Source organism: Bidens hawaiensis, unplaced genomic scaffold, assembly GCF_021521415.1.
Source record: "Bidens hawaiensis isolate Kalapana, Puna unplaced genomic scaffold, B.hawaiensis_p1.1 tig00013590_1, whole genome shotgun sequence".
Classification (NCBI taxonomy): domain Eukaryota; kingdom Viridiplantae; phylum Streptophyta; class Magnoliopsida; order Asterales; family Asteraceae; genus Bidens; species Bidens hawaiensis.
In genome coordinates, this window is record NW_027492153.1 from 34672 (window position 1) to 55245 (window position 20574).

General features: G+C 37.6%; 1 protein-coding gene across 1 annotated transcript; it reads left to right on the forward strand.

The window, feature by feature from the left end:
• Positions 1 to 11715: 11715 nt before the first annotated feature.
• LOC143544505 (uncharacterized) lies at positions 11716 to 15177 on the forward strand. Its single transcript, XM_077036600.1, has 4 exons — positions 11716 to 11802; positions 11924 to 12955; positions 13505 to 13588; positions 14856 to 15177. Exons 1-4 carry the CDS (start codon positions 11716 to 11718, stop codon positions 14973 to 14975), a joined length of 1323 nt encoding a protein of 440 aa, XP_076892715.1. The 3' UTR covers positions 14976 to 15177.
• Positions 15178 to 20574: the final 5397 nt, after the last annotated feature.

Consider the following 20574-nt stretch of genomic DNA (forward strand, 5'->3'; position numbering starts at 1 on the left):
AGTTAATACGGATTATTGACCTGAATTTTGCTGGTTGTCACACGATACTTTAAGGAAGAATGGAAAAAATCTAGGGAATTCTTAAGAAATTTTCCAAAAATAAATAGTATCTAAAGTTAGAAAATAATTTTGAAGATGAGGATAACCTCGGAGTTGTGAGTGTGTGTACATCAATTATTTAAAATTCAAGTAATTAATTAAACAAACTAAGGCAATAAAATATAATAAAACAATTAGGGTAGCGCATAAGCACGTATGGGACCATAAGCATGCTACTGGGTCGTTTTTCTAACCACCTATCTTATAGCCTTCGTCTCTTATACCAATCTGTCACACCCCAACCTACGACGGAAATGTCAGGGTGTAACTGATTGCACAATAGCTCGTAAGACACTATCAACATTAATTTGACCATATCTATTTATTCAAATTTAAATAACCAAAGTATATCACAATAATTCAAAACATTATCCAAACTTCCAAACAAAACATGATAAATAAATTTTTTATTCAATAAAATAACCTAAAGGTATAATCTACTCGCTTATCTTCAATAATCCAAGATGATTACCTGATACATGTATGAAAATAATTTTATAAACACAAGGTTGGTGAGCAAAAACACAATTTAATATATGTAATAAATAAAATCAATTCTCATGCGGATGCGTAATCACAACAATTAATTTCTAGCAATAACATATAAAAATCCATTCCTCATGACACTAGGTCAAGCTACTAAGATGGCGTAAAATCTTACTAATGAGGATGAGGCAACCAACAATAAGACATTTAAACAATTAAGCACTTTACATGTTAACAAATAATTGAGCAATATACGTAAACGCATATATTAGAATTGTAATTTGAGGATGTGAAAATGAACTTGTGGTTTATAAGATACATGTTGTCCCTAAAACATAAAAATTAAAATAGGAGAAGTGATTTACTCACCTTAAAAAGTGGCAAGTGAAAGAAGATAAGAATATGGAAGAAATCAACTTAAGCAAGCTAACCAAACCGAACATGATGATTTCCTAAAAATTAGATAAATATTCTTAGGAGACTCCCATTCATTCACGGCTTCCACCTTTGGGAATAAAGCGGCTTTAATACCCCGCCAAACCTAAAAAACTACGGATTTCGTATGGAGACTTAGGAGACTCCCATTCATTCACGGCTTCCACCTTTGCAGGGTCAACCAAAATACCACTCGGGTTAATAACATGACCCAAGAATTGAACCTCACGCAACCAGAAGGAGCACTTAGAAAATTTCGCATACAGTTTGTTCTTCCGCAGAGCCTCCAACACTTCCACGAGATGACCGGCGTGATCGGATTCACTTTTAGAGTACACAAGAATGTCGTCGATGAACACAATAACCGAACGATCAAGCATCGGTCTACACACCCGGTTCATAAGATCCATGAACGCAGTCGGTGCGTTGGTCAAACTGAAAGACATCACCAGAAATTCATAATGTCCATAACGAGTGCGGAAGGCAGTCTTAGGAATATCTTCCTCCCGAATCTTCAGCTGATGATACCCAGACCTAAGGTCGATCTTCGAGAACTAACTAGCCCCTTGGAGCTGATCAAATAAGTCGTCGATCCTCGGGAGCGGGTACCGATTTTTAACAGTGAGCTTGTTCAACTCACGGTAGTCAATGCACATTTGCATGCTACCGTCCTTCTTCTTAACGACCAAGGCCGGGGCACCCCAAGGCGAGATGCTCGGTAGAATAAAGCCCTTATCGAGCAAGTCTTCCAACTGAGCCATAAGTTCCTTCATTTCATTCAGCGCTAGGCGATAGGGAGCTTGGGCAACGGGTTTGGCACCCGGTACAAGGTCTATCTGGAACTCGACCTCGCGATCCGGCAGCACATCTGACAAATCATCAGGAAATACATCCGGGAAATCCCGAACAGCAAGAACATCACCAACGGTAGCCACCTCGGTATTCACATTCATAGCATACGCCAGATACGCCCCGCACCCCCGCTGCATCAACTTTCCCGTCTTAAGCATGGATATAATATGTGGCGTCGCAACATTCCGATCACCGAACACCGTAATTCGAGTCCCATTCGGGGCCCTCAGACGAACAAGTTTCTGACCATAAATGATTTGAGCATCAACACTCGCGAGCCAATCCATCCCGAGCACCATATCGAAACAGCCAAGCGGCATCAAATACAACCGCACCGAAAATCTATACCCAGACAACTCGACGGAACAACCCTTAATAGCCCTAGACACGGACACGGATTTTCCTACGGCAACCTCAACCTCAAACACATCGACTACGCGCTCGGGTGATTTATTCAACAAGGAACAGAAAGCGGTAGACACAAAACTTCTACTGGCGCCCGAATCAAATAAAACTGACGCCTGTAACTCATCAAGTAGAAAAGTATCTGGGACGATATTATACTACTTCTTAGCTACACGGTCAACACATACGATTTCAAAGGAACAAGAAGTTATAACGGTGAAATGAAAGCTAAATAAGGAAAAAGTACCTGAAACGACATCCGCATCCTCTTTCGCTTCCTTCTTGGAGATGTTGAAGGCCCTTGCCCTGGCCTTCAGGTTCTCTTCCATCTTTACTCTTGAGGAAGTCCCCTGACCAGACCCCCCCCCCCACCTTACAGGTAGGACAGTTTGATGACAAGTGACCGGAACCCCTACAGCGTAAACAAGTCGGAGTCAGACACTCGTAATGGGGGTGCCCAACCTTATCGCAACGAAAACAGGTGTCGGGCCCACTCTTACACTCCCCCTTGTGTAGTTTTCCGCACTTCTTGCAATTACCGAAAGCCGCATCCCTCCTAAACTCAGAAGTTTCAGTCTTCACCCTCTTGCCAGACAAACTAAAATTGTTTCCCCCAGGCCGCTTACCATATGAATTAGTGTTCCAAGTCTTCCTAGCCTCGTTTGGCGGTAACTTCTCCCTCTGATCATACAATGTACCTGCCAAGGTAACCACTGAGTGAAAGGAGTTCATGTCGGTGGTCACCACACCCCTACGAATATCCACCGGGAGGCCCTTCACATACTTCTTAATCCTTTTTGCCTTAGGGGTAACCAGATCGGGACATAAGCGAGCCATCTTGTTGAACTTTGTGGTGTATTCCTGATGTGTCATACTGCCCGCCTCCAAGGTCAAGAATTCCTGTTCAGTTTTATCCAATTCATGTGGAGGACAGAACTAATCGAGAACCAACTTCTTCAATTCATCCCATGTCATCCTCCTAATCGATCGATCACCCATAGCCTGCACCAGATTATCCCACCAACATAATGCCTCGGAATGAAACGAGGCGGTAGCATAACTGACCATGTCATCCCTCTTGCACTTACTAACCCTCAGAACGGCCTCCATCTCTCTCACCCATTGATGCGCTGCCAAAGCGTCTTTAGTACCATCGAAGGAAGGGGGGTCGCACTTCTTAAAGTCACCATACGAGCACCTCCGGGTCGATACACTAACAGTCCGCACCTCATCTTCATCCCCACTCGGCACATACACTTCCTCTTCCTCTTCGACCTGCACCTCCTTACTCTTCCTTCCCCTATCTGAACCCTTACCAACCAGCGACTCCTCCATGGCCCTGGCGGCCTCAGCAACGATCTCAGGAATGGCGCTATGGAGCACCTGGTAAACCTCATCCGCGATAGCCGCGCGCATAGCAGGATCTAAGGCGGGGTTATCCCCCTCCTCAAGAATCGGGGTCTCCTCCCGCTGGGGAGTAGGAATCTCTCTCTCTCGGCTTCGGCACGTGGCTTACGACCACGGCCGCGAACACTAGGACCACCTCTCTTAGCAGCTCGAGTATTAACCATGACTTATCCCTACAAAGACAGAATTTTAACCTGGTCAAGTACAAATGGTAATTAGAACATGTAAGGTAAGGGTAAACTGCTAATGGCGTTGATCAAGTGTAATTAGTCGTTTACTTTACCCGCCCGTCCTAACCACCCCCTGCCCCTAACCTCGTTAACCTTCTATCTACTTAAACAGTTAATCACATACTAAAACTTTTAAATTTAAAGTAATTAAAAATTACTTCTTGGCGTGCAGCTACTCACGGTGGGCATACTGGTCTCTTTTCTTACAGTTCGAGTCCAAGCATTCGGGGATGCTCGGATCCCTCGAACTAAGTCTCTGATACCAACTTGTAAGGCCCCAAACCCCGGGAACCCCACAGTTGGTAATCATTCAAAACACTCGTAAAAATAATTAAACTTAAAAACAATTCTTTTCATTAAAATAACATCACAGAGTATAATTCGGCGGAAAACATAAATAAATGAATGAGTTCCCAAAACCCGGGGATTTAACCCAAAAACCAAAATTAAGTATAACTTTTATAAGTCTTTTGAAATAAAATGTTCATAAACAATTCTTCATTCCAGTATGCCCTTCACCGTCCAAGTAGCTCCGTGCACGTCCAAGCGATAAGGCATCATCTTCCTAACCTGAAATCTCACACTAACATGCACACAAAGTCAGCTTAAGCTGAGTGAGTTCAAGTTTTAAATAAGTAGAAAAAGTCTTAATAATCATTCCAACGGTTTTAAAACAGCAAACGGAAGTACATCGGTTAGGTCACCACATTCAATAAATAGTCATTCTTACGTATAAGCATCTCTATACGTGCATTCCTATATATATCAATATATATATATGTATATATAACATTCAATAATAACATTCAGGGCCGAGAAAACGTACAACCCAAACACGTAACATTCGGCGCATGCAAACACAAAGTAGGCATACACAACATTCAGTAGTCGAGACGACTACAACATTCGCCAAATATTGGTCATTCTAAATATATATATATATATATATATATATATACATACACACATTCTATAACATTCCAAGGCCTACCAATACTAGCAAGCCTATGTAAAACCATTTAAAACATTTCATCAAGTGAGAAAACACTTAGGTGTGCATGCTAGCCCAAAACATAAAAAGAGTTAAACGGGGCATCAAGAACTCACCTGAAATCAATCGAACACCTGCAACGAGCTAGGAAATCCCTAAGTGCACAATCACAAGCAAGGTCCTGTAAAGTATACACAACGTGTTACTAAGCTAGACCATAAGAACACTCTTGTCTAATGGGCCATTCAAGCCCAACAACTTGGCCCAAGGCCCAACACTTGGCCCAAGGCCCAACAATTTGGCCCCAGGCCCAACACTTGGCCCAAGGCCCAACAACTTGGCCCAAGGCCCAACAACTTTCAATTAACCAAATCCACCCTACGATTAAGGTCGGGCTAACCATGATGCACCACTCGCCCGTCGGCAATCAAATCGAGTCGAATACGCGCGTAATAAACCATAAAACAAATTGTTAAACGAGTCAGCCCCAAATGGGCCAAATTCCCATTTTAATCCTTTCATTCATCATAATTAAGTCACCCGAGTTGATAGGGCTGACGGTTCCTTTTTACAACTCTCAATTTAACATTTAAACTAAAATTCGTACACCACCGACTCGATTGACCAAGCACCAACCAAAACAGCCCCGAGCATCAAAAAAATAATTTTCCCACAGCCCTTAGACTCCCCTAGGGCCGTACAAACTGATTCGGTTGGTCATCCAACCGATTAACGCATCAAACTCTAACAATTTGCAATTCTACACCCGCTAAACCCTAGTTTTCGAACTAAAATCGATTGACCGACCTAAACACCTCCAATGGCTACGAAATTTTAATATGATGTAAATGTCATACCTGGGAATCTTTCTACGCTGGAAACTCTAATTTTTATCCACGGGAAGTGGGTCAATTACACCTTGGCCGAAAATCTGTCCAATGAAAAGTTTCGGCAAAATTGAGCATCAAAACGATTAGGGGTGAACAAAAAGAGTGTTGGGGTTTGTAGTACATACCTTGAACTACTTCTAGGAGCTTGGAATCGATCAAAAAGTCGAAGCAAGGAAGGGAGGGTGGCTGGTCTCTTGGCCGATCGGACAGGGGCTGTAATAGGGTTTAGGGTTTTTTTGTTTAATGTTATATTATAAAACATTTTCATTCTAACCCCCGGAATTTAATAATAATGCAACTTGGAAGAAATGTTAAGCGATTAAACGTACCGATATGACGTAAAGGCTTGCGAGAAGCGTCGAATAAATCCCGAGAATTATACATACTCTACAAGCTTTAATTCCAGAAATCAGAATTATCGGGCGTTACAATAGATAAAACCTTGTAAATATGGGATAAAGATTGATGTTTTAGGACAGGAATTAATCTAATATTCTGGAACCTTGAATTTGAATTATAACACACTTAGGATAAAGATTAAGCCATAAACGAGCTGAAAATCAGGTTAAACAAGCTGAAACTGTCACACCTTAACCTAAGGCGGAAATGTCGGGGCGTGAGCTGATTGTTCACATATCAAGATACTATCATAAATATAAATGACAATATCTATTAAGTTAATTGTTTTATTCAAAGAGTGCACACAATATTCTAACAATGACAAAATATTCCAAACAAATAAAAATAATCCCAAACAAACTTAAATATAAATTATCTTTATAAAACCTAAGGTCTTTCTAGATGTCCTGTTCACGTCAAGCTTCAATTCAATGGCATGTGTAGAAAATAGAGTTTGTCAACAACGCATGTTGAGTGAGATTATCACCAATTTTTGCAATGTTATAATAATAATATAAGGAATAAGCAAAACGTAATAAATTGCGGTAAATAAATCAAACCATGAGCAAATAAGATGTCAGTTGACCATTGCCAAGCGAATTGGGTGTTGGTAAATCAACAATGAGCAAGTAATAAGACCGTTGCCAAGAGAATTGGGTGTGGGTCAATAGTATGATCATACTATAAATGAGAATATGCTGGACCTCTCCGAATGCCATAAAGTAAACAAATAAGCAGGTAGCAAGTATATTTGATAGTTCACACACAATTACACGTTTGCAATTTTATGATATATAGATAATACAAAATACGGATAATACGCATATGTCCCCAAAAACTTTGTGAAAATTCAGTAAAATAGGGGAATGATAAAACTCACCTTAAGTCGAAGGCAAGTGAATAATAATAATAATGATAAACGAGTTAGGAATTAAATAGATAGTCTTCTAACGCGTCAAACGAAATAAACCATTTGAACCTGAAACTTTGGGATAAGAAAATATAAGTAAAAACGAACTCGTTGCTGCTGGAATCATTCCAAACGGATGTTTAGAACTCCGGTTATGTTAAATTAAAGATTTAAGCGAGTCGGTACTGGCTAGAATCCGAACGGCGATTCGAAAGTCAGGTTTTGGTTAGTAGCCTCAAAATTTCTTTATGAGAATAAAATTCTTCTGGACCGAACGTTGATTCTGACCAGAAGCATGAGAAAACGAATAGTCAAACTTGTTGACTGTTTTGCCCTTTAACGGGTTTTAATCAAATTGACCAGTCAACACCCTTCACCATCGAAATTGATTGAAGGTTATTGACTAGGGAATATGTATGAATGATTTTACAATTTACCTGGAAAGTCAAAGAATCAACCAAAAAGAGGAGTCAAAGGTCGATGTATAAGCAAAGTTAACCTTCAAGGCTTGTATCTTTAAACAAATAAGCAAAAACCGAAGAAGATGATGAAGGACAGAAGAGGTGACGGCTGAGAATGCTCAAGTAGGGTTTAGGTAAAGTTTATGACTGATAATATATGTATTGTTTATATAGGATTCACTAAAACGAACCATTTATGGTTAATTCAGTCGTTTAAGAAACCAAATAAGCATTTATTGAAGAAATCAATAAAAAGATCAGTAAAATTCGTTCTTGGGCAAGGGATAATGAACATGGACATGTATCTAGGCTATATTTCTTTTCTTGGGGCATAATTTACTCGATTTAGTCTTAAAATAAGCAATTCACATGCTAAAACGAACTAGGAAAGAATATTAAGCAAAGGATTTGTACAGCCCACCCATAGTGCCACGTGGCCACCATGGGTGGCTACTGTCGCGCGACGCTCCACGGGTGGGGAGGAGATGTTTTGGTTTTTGGCAAGTTCAGTCCTTGTATTTCATAAAAAGGCTAAATATTGAATATTTTATAGTTAAAACAAGAAATGAACATCATGGAAAGTGTAAAGGGTATAAAGTAAACATGCAAATGTAAAATACTTAAAAACATTTAATTTTATTATTAATAAAGATCTGAAAAATGTTCCTGGGTCGGGTTAAACGCAAACGAATACGAGTTTGAAATATCTGAGATGTTACAAAAACGAATTGTTGCAGCTGCTGACTGTTTAAACAAGCTGAACACGAACCAACTAAAGCTGATGCAGTTTACACAGTTGCTTATAATTGCTATAACTTGATTTTAACGCACATAAACGAATTGTAAGAAACTAACACATAACAAATTAATAAAATGAACTTTTATTCATAACTTCAAGACTCGAGTTGTAGTACGGGTCGGGTACAACGAAACCGGAAATAACGGATGTTACATTGATCGACCTGCAACAGTCTATAAAAGTACATCTAGGAGATGTAAAGACATTTTACTATTGACAAATTTCATCATTTAAGTACGTTAAAAGATGTCAAACAATATACTCTATTTCTTTTCCTATCACTATCTTAAACATTATTGGTTCAAAAGTACCATGATTAAATGCATACGCGTATTAATATGTCTTGATAACTACACATGATTTTTATCTCTTTTATTTATATCAGCATATATATAGCTAGGAGACATTAGAATGAGTTAAAACATATATTTCAGGTATGAAAGATACATGCTTATATTTTACTAACCCATTGAAAAAATTTTTGTTAGTATTGTTGATGTAAAGAAACACAATAGGGTCATGGATACAATTGATATGTTTACTAGATGAAAAAATAGAAGTTTTCATGTGAAGATCATGCAACATTGTTCAACTTAAGGATTCACATGCCAAGGGACGAAGACGCAAATGATTGACCACAAAAGTTTTGAGCAACTTTCATAGGAGATTGATAGTTACTATTTTAATGGATATATAAATCAGTAGGAGACAATACGCACTGTATTCTTTTTTCCTTAGCTATGGTTTTGTCCCACTAGGTTTTTCTGGCAAGGTTTTTAACGAGGCAACATCTTTATGCGTATGTGGTTGATAACCAAAGGGGGTGTTATAAATATACATTATTATGGTTATCAACACCTAAAATAAATTAGCTTCTTCTACAAGTTTTTCTCTCATAAATGTACTCTATTGTATCTCAATGTAATACACACCTAATTAATGAAATCTCCCTCTTTCTCCCTATATGTCTATCTCTTATTGTTTGGATATTAAGCTTGTTTCATAACAGCAACTTTATTTTTTGATTTTGATGTGAGTTGATTACATTCAGATAGAAGTTTTGTTTTCACGATCAAACATAAATGCATATATATGTGGCTTTAGAAAGGGACTCTAAGCCAAGCTAGACTCGTCTTGATTTACAAGAGCTTGAGCTTGACTCATTTATTATGTAGTGTATCAATTAATCTATATATGTTTATATATACTAATAAACAAAATGTGTATCAACAGATTATGTTTTAAATACTTTTAATATGCGCGAATCTAAATAATTATTTATTTTGGTTTATTCACATTAGGTTCTTATGGAAGATGAAAGCATGGATCTTATGAGAAACCACTCGTTTACACCGACATGGGAGAATATGGATCAATCCCCAACAATCAAGAATGCTAGTCTCCAAGTATTTTCTAAGTACAAAATAAAAATAAAATATGGAGGCTACTTTCAGTTTGTTAATTTTCTCGCGTTATTACATTAAAAAAAATACACTAGTGAGCAATCACATATTAAGGTTGATTCTCATGATTACTTTCAACTGATGCTTAGTATATATGAGGTGGAGAAAGAGTTAACCATTTATGTGACGACGGTTAATAATTTTGAGATATGTTCGATGCAACAAAGGTAATTGTTTGTTTGATAAACACTTAATATCTTGTATGAATAGTTTTTTTATGAGAGTTGTACATCGTTTGCAAGGGACGGGATGGAGAACACGTGAAGAATGTGGCGAGGAAGAACGTGGTACGGAATTTGAAGTTAACCAAGAAAGAATATAATCAAACCAAGATAGCGAGATTAAAAAGAGACAAACGTGTAATCTTATTGTGAGTATGGACTATGGACACCATGCAAAGACATGCAAAAATTAATGCATAAAGAAGATCAACCTTCAACAAGTAAAATGAAACGAAGGAAAGTGTGCATAATTTTATTGTGTCTTATATTTTCTTGTGCTTTATAATGTTGGTTTGACCATTTTAAATGTTGATTTAACCACATTGAAATATTTGGAAGCACTTTTGGGATTATGTAAACATTTGACATCATTTTAGTTGTCTTCTTCTAATTTAGTGCATGGATATTGCTTTTTAGTTTTTTTTATAAAAGTCTTTTTTTATACAATATTATGTTATAAATTTGTTCAACCTATAAACTATCTAATAAGTACTTTGTTATATTTATTAATGATTAAAAAAATATCGACTCCAATTGAATTTATAGTTTTAGGTATCATTTGCAAAAAATTCCAGAAATAGGTATTATAAACTAGTCGTGACGAGTAGTTTGTAGAACCAATTAAAAATTGCCACGCGCCCTTAAACTAACCGTAACGAGCACGTTCACTAATCATTTACTCGTAACGACTAAATAAGTTTCATGCGTCGTAATCAACGCCCACTGGTTATTTAAAAGTCCTTTAATCGCGACGACTAGTTTACTCGTTTTACATTCCCTACACGAGTAGTTTAGTAGTAGTCAACTCGTCACGACTAGTTTAACCTTATAATTTACTCGTCGCGACTAAAGGACTTATGAATTACTCGTGGGTGTTGATTACGAGGCATGAAACTTATTTAGTCGTGACGAGTGATTGATTAGTGAACGTGCTCGTTACGGTTAGTTTAAGGACACGTGGCAAGTTCAGATTGGTTTCTATAAACTACTCGTCGCGACTAGTTTATAATACCTATTTTTGGAATTTTTTGCAAATGATACCTAAAACTAGAAATTTGTTTTTACAAATACTTATTTTGGGAATTTTCCCTATATGTAAATGCCCTAAAAATGTATTATGTATTATTTAATTTAAAAATAGAAAGTAAATATAGTTAATTAGTGATTTTTAATGTAATTATAGGAATTCAGATTGGGATAATGAATGGATTGTGACTCTAAAAGCATTTACTTCGCTTTCACTATCTTCAAACTTAAAATTACATTTAAAATCATTATATATCTTTTACTTTTTAAATTAAATAATATTTTTTATACACTTATTATTATAGTTTTTTTCATCCATTCATAACCAATTTCAAAAAATATTAAAAAATTATAACATATGAACACTAACTTTTCAAATTTACAAAAAAAATCATCGTATTTCTTCTTCATTACTTACACCACCATAAATCACTTTGCTACAATATAAAACTACCCTCACCAAAAATTGAGGATAGGATTAGAATGTGAATGCTATCATAATATGTTATCAAATAAAACAAAAAAAATAGAAAAAAAACGGAGTACATTTAATTTGTTTGTTGGTATTTTCATCATGAAAGTTCCATGTGAAGAAAAGTGACCCAATCTTCAACCAAAACCAAAACCTAACCCTCATCTCAATGGACCCAATCACCGATCAACCACCGCCGATGACCACCGTCCCACCTCCGTTGCCGGCCACTCAGACCCACCCACCTTACCCCGAGGTAACAACAGTTTCTTCTCCCCAATTACCAATTAATTAATAAATCCATATTAATTGTTCAATAAATAAACTCATATTTCTTATTTTGTGTTTGTTTGTTAATTAATTAATGAATGAATCAGATGATAACAGCTACAATCAGTGCTTTGAAAGATAAAGATGGGTCTAGCAGGCAAGCAATATCTAAATATATTGAGAAACACTTTGCTAATTTACCCCCAACTCACTCCACCTTGTTGACTCACCATTTGAAAAGATTGAAGAATTTGGGTCAGCTTGTTATGGTCAAACATTCTTATATGTTACCACCGCCTGTTAGATCTAGTGAACCTCAAACCAATTACCAACATGTACTTGAATTTGGTGGTGGTAGTGGTGATGCTAATGTTGTACATGCTGGTTTTGCTTTGGAGAATTCGGGTGGGTCAGGTACGGGGAAAAGGAAGCCGGGTCGGCCACCTAAGCTTAAGCCGGTACCCGGGTTAGGGCTGGGTGTACAGGTACAAAATCAGGTGCAGGAGGTGCAACCGTATGATGGCGGTGTTCATTCTTATGAGCCGCGGTTTGTGTATAATGCTAGTGGTCAAGATCTTGGTGGAAATTATGGGTCTGGGACTGGGACTGGGACTGGGACTGGGACTGGGACTGGGACTGGGACCGGTTCGGAGCCGCTTTTTGCTTCGTTGGGGTTGGGTGATGATGGGGTTGTGGTTGCACCACAACTGCCAGCACCACCGGCGTCTGAGAATACTCAGACGCCGGCGGTGGTGAAAAGGGGACGTGGTCGTCCGCCTAAGTCAGGTGGTGGTGCTTCTAGTGGCGGTGGTAAGATTCAGGCTCAAGTGGCTGGGCCTGGTGGTGGTGGTGAGATTCAGGTGGTGGAGGCTGGGTTGGGGCGGCCGGGTAGGAAGCTGAATGGGGTAAGGGTGAAGAGGGGTCGGGGGAGACCGAAGAGGATTGGGTTTGAGGCGGTGACGGTACCATTGTCGGGTAATTATCTGAGGGCCAGAGGGAGGCCGAAGAGGGTTGTTAGACCCAAGGTGGCGGCAGTTAATGGTGGTGGTGAGGGTGTGTCGGGATCAAGAAGGCGGGGTCGGCCTTCACGTAACACAATTGGTGATTTGCTTGGAAGGCCTTTGGGTAGTATCAGTAAGGTAATTAGTTATATATTTCTATCAAGTTATGAATTGGTTTTCGATGATATTTGATTTTTTTACTTTGTTGACATTTTATGTTAATAATCAAAACCAGCTTTATTTATTATTTTTTTATATGAATTATGTTACATTTTATATTTTAATCATGTTAAACCAGATCGATATTCAATGATTCACAATTATGATCATGTAATAGGTATTGAAATGAATTATGAGGAACTAAGAAGAGTGTTTATAGAAATTAATAAATATTGGACAAATTTGTTCGGGTTAATAAACCTTGGTTTATTAACCTTACACCATTTGGCCAAGGTTTAATCACTTCTATAAATAGTCTTCCTTATAAAATTGTTTTCCATAAAGTTAAAATGATTTTAATTGCAAGTCATGGCATATCGATCTAATTTAATATGATTATTTTGATGACAATTTATTTACATGGTATTAAAATTTTCATATTTTATTTGAATCCCGTTTTTTCTGTATAGTTTACGTGTTTTGATCAACAATAATAACATGTGTATACCACCTGACTTTGGGCTGCAGGGTGGACCCGGGACCGCAGTCATAGTGACAGACCCGCATCAGCTTGTAGTTTATCAAGAGTTGAAGAGCAAATATGAGCATCTGGTAAGTTGAAAACAGATTCTTTATCATTTATATATTTATTATGTACAGGTGGCTGTTTTGATCCCTTTAATTACGAATGAGTCATGCTTTATACCTAGTAAAATAAGAAGGATAGCTTAAATGAAAACTGTTCAGTTGGATCCAACCCAAATTGTTAGTGTAATGTCCATAAAACCTTATAAATCATTTTATCAAGAAATTTATTAAGATTGCTATTAAAATATTATAATTTTTGTAAACATATTTGGCACTTTGTTTTTATTAAAGCTTAATTATTTTTTTGAATTTCATAAATAGTTCATGTATCAAATATGATTTGAACATTATCATTCAAATAATGATTCATTGTTTTTGTAACTATCTAATATGGCATGGGTGATTTGTAAACTGTTTGAAATGTTTCTTATTTATCTGTTTTTTTCTTTTACTAACTACAATACAATAAATTATAAACCAAATTGACCTAAATTTAAATGTGGCAATTTCAATCCATTTTGGTTATGTTTTATCTCTAACGGTCCAAAAGGGTTAATCTAAAGCATTTAACTAAAAATAAAACGAATCGAATGAGTCAAAACTATATGAAAATCATCCACAGTTAGGGGTGTAAACAAGCCGAGCCGACGAGATTGACCAGGCTCGAGCTTGGCTTGATTTGACTTATGAGGGCTCGAGCTCGAGTTGTTTCGAGCTCTTTTTCTAAAGCTCGAGCTTAGCTCGTGAGTTTTTTTTTCAAGCTCATATTAATTAATTTATATCTTTTTTTATTATGTATATATATTTAGAGAAAAACCTTAAATGTGCCTAAACTTGGCTCGAGCTTGTTTGACCTTAAACGTGCCAAAACTCGGCTCAAGCTCGACTGTGAGGAATTAAAAATACATAGAAGTCCAATATAGGTAAAACTTAAAAAATGCACAAGGCTTGTTAAGGCTCAACGAGCCTAAACGAGCGTCCGATACAAGGCTCGAGCTCGGTCTTGATAACTATATGAGTTGTATTTGAGGCTTGGGCTCGGCTTGAGCTTGAAATAGCTCGGTTTGTTTTGAGCTTTTTATTGATCCGGGCTCAAGTAGATCGCAAGCAGCTCGTCTCGTTTGCACCCCTATCCAGTGTATTGAAATGTATAAAAAACTCCTATATTACGCTACTATAAAAGCTTTAGGTATATTATGTGATTGTTTCTACTTTCTAGCCATTCTTTATCTATTAAATTAAATAAACAGATAAAAGATGAATTTGTTTATGCACATTTAATTGTACGTAGCAATCAAAAGTGAAGCAAGTGGCAGGTGTGGTGAAGTCTTGCATAGATCCCGACTACGGGAATGCTGCTTTAGGCGCGCTACAGGAACTGGAAAATCTGGCTGCGGAAGTCGATGCATGATCAAACCCATGAAGCCGCACCGTCAACCTAAGTTTAGGACACTTTGTACCAAGTGAAAAACAAACCGTGTTTCCGTGAACCCGTGTGCATAAATGAATGTAGCCATGAGTATGATGCTAACATAACACCAACTCCTTAGAAGATGGTGTGTATTCTCTTTGTATGCTTCAGTTTGCTTTTGTAGGATTTGACATCTGTTTTAAGGTTTTATGCACTCATTGGTAGGTAGGCATGTTCAAAACGGTTTGGGACTAGGAACCGGAACCGGTTCCTAACCGGTTCCTATATTCAAAACCCCCTTTTAAACCGGTTCCAGGCTCGAACCGGTTAGGGAACCGAACCGGTTCTCCCACCCTTGGACCCCTAACCTATCTAACCGGTTCTTACCGGTTCCTAACCCGGTTCCTGTACCGTAACCGGTTTCAACCGGTTACAGTGTAAATTTTTTTTTTTTTTCGTTTTTCGTTTGCGATTTGGATTCTAAACTACGATTCGTATTTGTATAACATGAAAAATAAAAAAAACAATTAACATAAAAATAAACAATTAACTGATGAAGAAAAGACAACTACTGAAGAAGTTTGCCACTGAAGACAAATACTGAAGGTTGCCACTGAAGACAACTACTGAAGGTTGCCACTGATGACAAGTTGACAACTACTGAATGTTGCCACTGATGATAACTACTGAAGGTTGCCACTGATGACAACTACTGAAGGTTGTCACTGATCACAACTACTGAAGACTGCCACTGATGAGGAATACTCATCAGTGGGAAAGCTGCCACTGATGAGGAATACTCATCAGTGGGAATAGTCATCAGTTGAATCAGTAGGAAAGCTGCCACTGATGACAACTACTGAAGGTTGCCACTGATGAGGAATACTCATCAGTGGGAACATTCATCAGTTGCGACTTCTTCCTCGGAATTACTTGTAGAAATGCCTTCTTGTTCGTCGTGCACTCGAACATCAAGTGGTGTTTCATCTTCGAGAGTGGTTACGTGTTGAATACGATCGATTGAGTCCAAGTGATCCTTTAAGCAAATGCACATCTCCACCGACTCCGAATTTAGTCTTGTTCTTCTCACCGATATTACCCTGCCACTAAGAGAAAAATCGGATTCCGAAGCTACCGTAGAAGCTTGGACGGTTAGTAAATCACGGGCCATGGTGGCAAGAATCGGAAACTCGGTTTCCTTTACCTTCCACCAAGCCAAAACATCAAAAGTGCCATATTCCTCTTCGGATAAACCGGTAGAGTAATCATTTGCACTATACCTTCCTAGTTCGCTTGAAGGGGTGTTACCCCTTTGTTTTTTAGCCGTTACGTTGCGAACGGTGTTCATAAGGCTAATCATGGGATCTCGTACTGTAGTAGCACTTGAACTTGATGAAGACCCCCCCGGCATAGGCATGTGTATGTTTGACCCATATTTATTTAAATAAAAGTCATACATAAATTTAAAATTCAAGTTAAAATAATTTTTTGCCTCTGTTGAAAAGTTTGGGTCAACTTCATGCATATCTAAGGCTGAAAAAATTTCGTCTATCACACATTCAACCCCCGTAACATTTAACATTGGGTTTAAAGCGGCGGCGCAAGTAAAAACCGGTGGCAATTCAAGAAAGTATTTTTTTAATTTAAACTTCATTGGTAATATGATGTTTGAAAACATTGGACTTTTATTTTCAAATTCTTTAAGATTGTTAACGATTAAAAATAACTCCGAAAGAACCAAGGGACTTGTCGGATAATACGTTCCCGATAGTTTCGTAGTTGATGTTTTAAAAACTTCAAGAAAAGTCGATAAGTCATTGATAATTTCCCATTTCTCATTTGAAAAGGGGGATTGCCAAATCATTCTCGGCAAGACTAGAATGAAACATTTGTAAAGTTTCTCTTTGTTTCAAAGCACTTTGAAACATTATGCAAGTGGAATTCCATCGATGAGGTACATCCCAATTAGCTTCCAAAGCTTTTCTTCCCGTATCTTTACAAAATTTTCTATATTCCATTTGTCTTTTTTTACTTTTCTTAAAAACTTCATGTATCATTAGTCTAAAATCGTTTATAACCGATGTAACCTCATCCGAAGCAAGTCCGTCTTGCACGATTAAATACCTATTTATACTAGTAGTGGGGTGCTTATGGGAGCCAAAAAACGGCTATTTTTGACCCCAACGGTCAAAAAACGGCCAAAAAAAACGATTTCCAACGGCTATATTCGATCCAACGGCTAGAACCGGTTAGGAACCGGTTCCGGTTCCTACCCGCCCCCACTCAGAAATGCAAGAACCGGTCACGGATCATCGGGTTGAATCAGATAGGGTCCGGTTCCTACAAAAAACGGGTAGGAACCGGTTCGGGTCCGGTTCGGGTCCACCGGTTCGGTTCCAGGAACCGGTTTCGTTGAACATCTCTATTGGTAGGTACGTAAAATCATCATTAAGAAAATGGAAGGAAAGGGGTAGTATGGACTGTTTTTATTGTATTGTTTTTGTAGTCATATCCGACGACTAGTTATGTTAGTTACCAAGTATCGACCAAAACTTGCTTTGATGTCCAAACTATTGGTTTTGAAAGGTGTCAAGCGCTCTGAGGCGCCCTTGAAGCATTAGATGTGAGGCGGCAGCGCTTGCTTCACATACGCAAGGCGTTTGGTTTTCATAAATATTATTGTAGAAGTCTTCTACTAATTTTATTACTCGAACACCCGGGATAATAAAATCCACAGGATGCATGCCTAGAGGTGCACACTGTAACCCCGATTCTAACCGCCAGTTAGTAACCGGTTTATATTCTTGATTTCAAAACCGGTTACTAACCGGTTAACCGAACCGGTTAACCAATTTTTTTTTAATTTTTTTTATTAAAAACCGGTTTTTAATCGGTTAATAACCGAGCGGTTAACCGATTTTCTTTTTTTATTAATTTTCCAAAACCGGTTAGTACCTGGCCCGATTAACCGGTCTAACCGGTTATTTCGTGCCAAAAAAAAACCGGTTACGAAAAAAACCGGTTTTCGGTTAACCGGAAGGTACACCTCTATGCATGCCATCCCCTTTAGGCACGCACCTTTTCAATCAAAGTTTCAACTCTCACAAAACATTACCCATTAAGCCCAACTTGCTCGTTACGTCACCTCTAATTGCGTCCGACTTGTAACCACACTGTTAAAGAAAAAAAAAATGACGAGACGTGGATTGTTGTACGTGCATCATCAGAACAGTGTAACTAACATTGGCATAACTGCCTAGAATTTCGTGATCGTGTTGTCTGTTTTTCAAATTGATTAACCACAATAACACTACGGAAAAAAGGCAAAACTAATCTTGTTCTTAACATAACTTTGTACTATGTACTATAGTGTGTGGGAACCAATAAGTTCTTTTAACTTTCTCTTTATTGATAAAGTTAAAAAATAAGTTTTTAATAAGTTGGGATATGGTAACTTATCCCCTTATCTCATTCCACCCATCTCCCTTTACACCCAACTTCTAACATTATTCCACTTCGCCTACCCCCTGCCAATATGCCATCGATCATTATTCCACCCAGCTCCTTATCTATAACACCCAGCTATCTTCAAACTTAAGCCTTACTTTGATCATTGAATTTGCTCCCCTAAAACACACCCAACTCATCGATTAAATTGAATTCGAGTATCTGCCACTCTCAACTACCCCTGCTAACATTGAATTCGCTCCTCTAATCTCCTTATTAATATGAACCTTCCTCATCTCATTCTATCAAAAAACACACGATGGTGTCCAATTCGAAAAATACAGGTCACCAGGTTTGTACAATTCGATTTTAAGTCCGTTTGATTCTTATGTAATTGATGTTTCAATCCGTTTGCGAGTTGTTTGGTTGAAACATGTTTGGTGTTTTGGTGATTTTAGTAGTCTTGGATTTAACTTAAGTAATGGTGAGGTTTATGTATATAGAGTTTGTTGAAGTTTGATGTTTTAGTTACCCGTCTTATTAGATTTATTTTATGTTTATGGTGAGTTATATGTGTGACACATATTCATGTGTAAAAAAACTTAGTTGTTTATGATCTATTTGCTATACTTAAGTTAAAACCTGATATTTTAAAAAACAACTTATTGACTTATGTTAATCCAAACACTTTTTTGGAAACTCCTTATTAAAAAGTCGTAAGTCCTTTTCCACTTATCATAAAAAGGCCTTTTCAACTTAAATAAGAAATCCCAAACACACCCTAAATTAGCATATTCAAGGCATGATGCCAAAAAAAAAGTAAAAATAAAGTGTCACTTAGCACATTAGGGATGGCAATGGGTCGGGTCTGGGACGGGTCTAGGTATTCCCGGACCGTTATAAAACCCTGTCCCAGACCCGTCGGGTATTTATCGGGTAATTACCCATCGGGTCTCGGGTATACCCACGGGTTTCGGGTATACCCGTTAGTTTATTAAAAATACCCGTAGGTTATACCCTTCAGGTTTTAACAACATGCAACTAGTCAATATATTTTTTTTAATTGATTGTTTATTGATATACATATAATATCCTTTTAATAGTCTTGAACATTACTAGAATGTAAAAAATTTAATACAAGTTAACACAAATTAGAAATATTAATTTTTATATTTACATATATATACATACACACACACACATATATATATATATATATGTATATAGATATATAGTTATTGGGTACTTCGGGTACATAATCGGGTAAATAGGTCTATATTATCGGGTAATTGGGTATATTAGAAATCCTAGACCCGTCTCAAACCCGCGAAAAATTTAAAAACTAATCCCAGACCCGTCCCAATTATGTCGGGTATCGGGTTTTCCCATCGAGTTCGGGTTTCACTGCTATCCCTATAACACATGGTCTGCACATTTTACGACTCATTATCAAAAACACAGTCTGAATCCTATGAATATTCATCTGTAACACACTCAACATAACTCTAGAAAACTAGCATTTGTTGGTGGGTGGTTTAACTTTGTAAATCCTAACTAGCCAGTTTGATGTTGTGAATGCTTCTTCCAAATATTCAAGTTTCACATCTTTGTTTCCTTTTTCTACTCCCCTTGCTCGGTCATACATGTCAGCATCATATTAATACATATTTATAAAACGCGGTTTAAAATGGGAATTAAATTAGCTTAAAGGTAAATGAGTTGAAAGACACATGGACTATTTTAAGCATAAAGCTTTCTAAATCGTTTTATTGTTTATAACATCTTTAGTAAGGTTGCAATTCGTAACACATAAACAGTCTGGCTTTAGGTTGTTGTATATGTTTAATTAACAGTTCTTGTTTGGGTTGGCTCGTTTGCACACCAACTTGAGATGGCGAGTTAACACGAACACGACTTGTTAGACGTGGGGAAAAATATTTAATCTTTTATTACGCTTTAATACAATAAAATTCTTAATTTACATATTATGATTATTTCTTTAAAGCAATTATGTCTAAACTAGGGGTGAGCAACTTAACCGCCATAACCTTTAACTGAACCTTAACCGTCAGAATTTTTTTTGAAAGGGAGGCTAAATTACAAGGATTAATCACTTGGGGGGCTGGAAAAATATTTTTTTTCAAAAGGGGGG

Coding starts and splice junctions, on each gene's coding strand:
- LOC143544505 (XM_077036600.1), top strand. CDS start 11,716: ATGGACCCAATCACCGATCAACCACCGCCGATGACCACCGTCCCACCT. Junction 11,803..11,923: donor CCCACCCACCTTACCCCGAG/GTAACAACAGTT, acceptor TGAATGAATCAG/ATGATAACAGCTACAATCAG. Junction 12,956..13,504: donor CTTTGGGTAGTATCAGTAAG/GTAATTAGTTAT, acceptor TTTGGGCTGCAG/GGTGGACCCGGGACCGCAGT.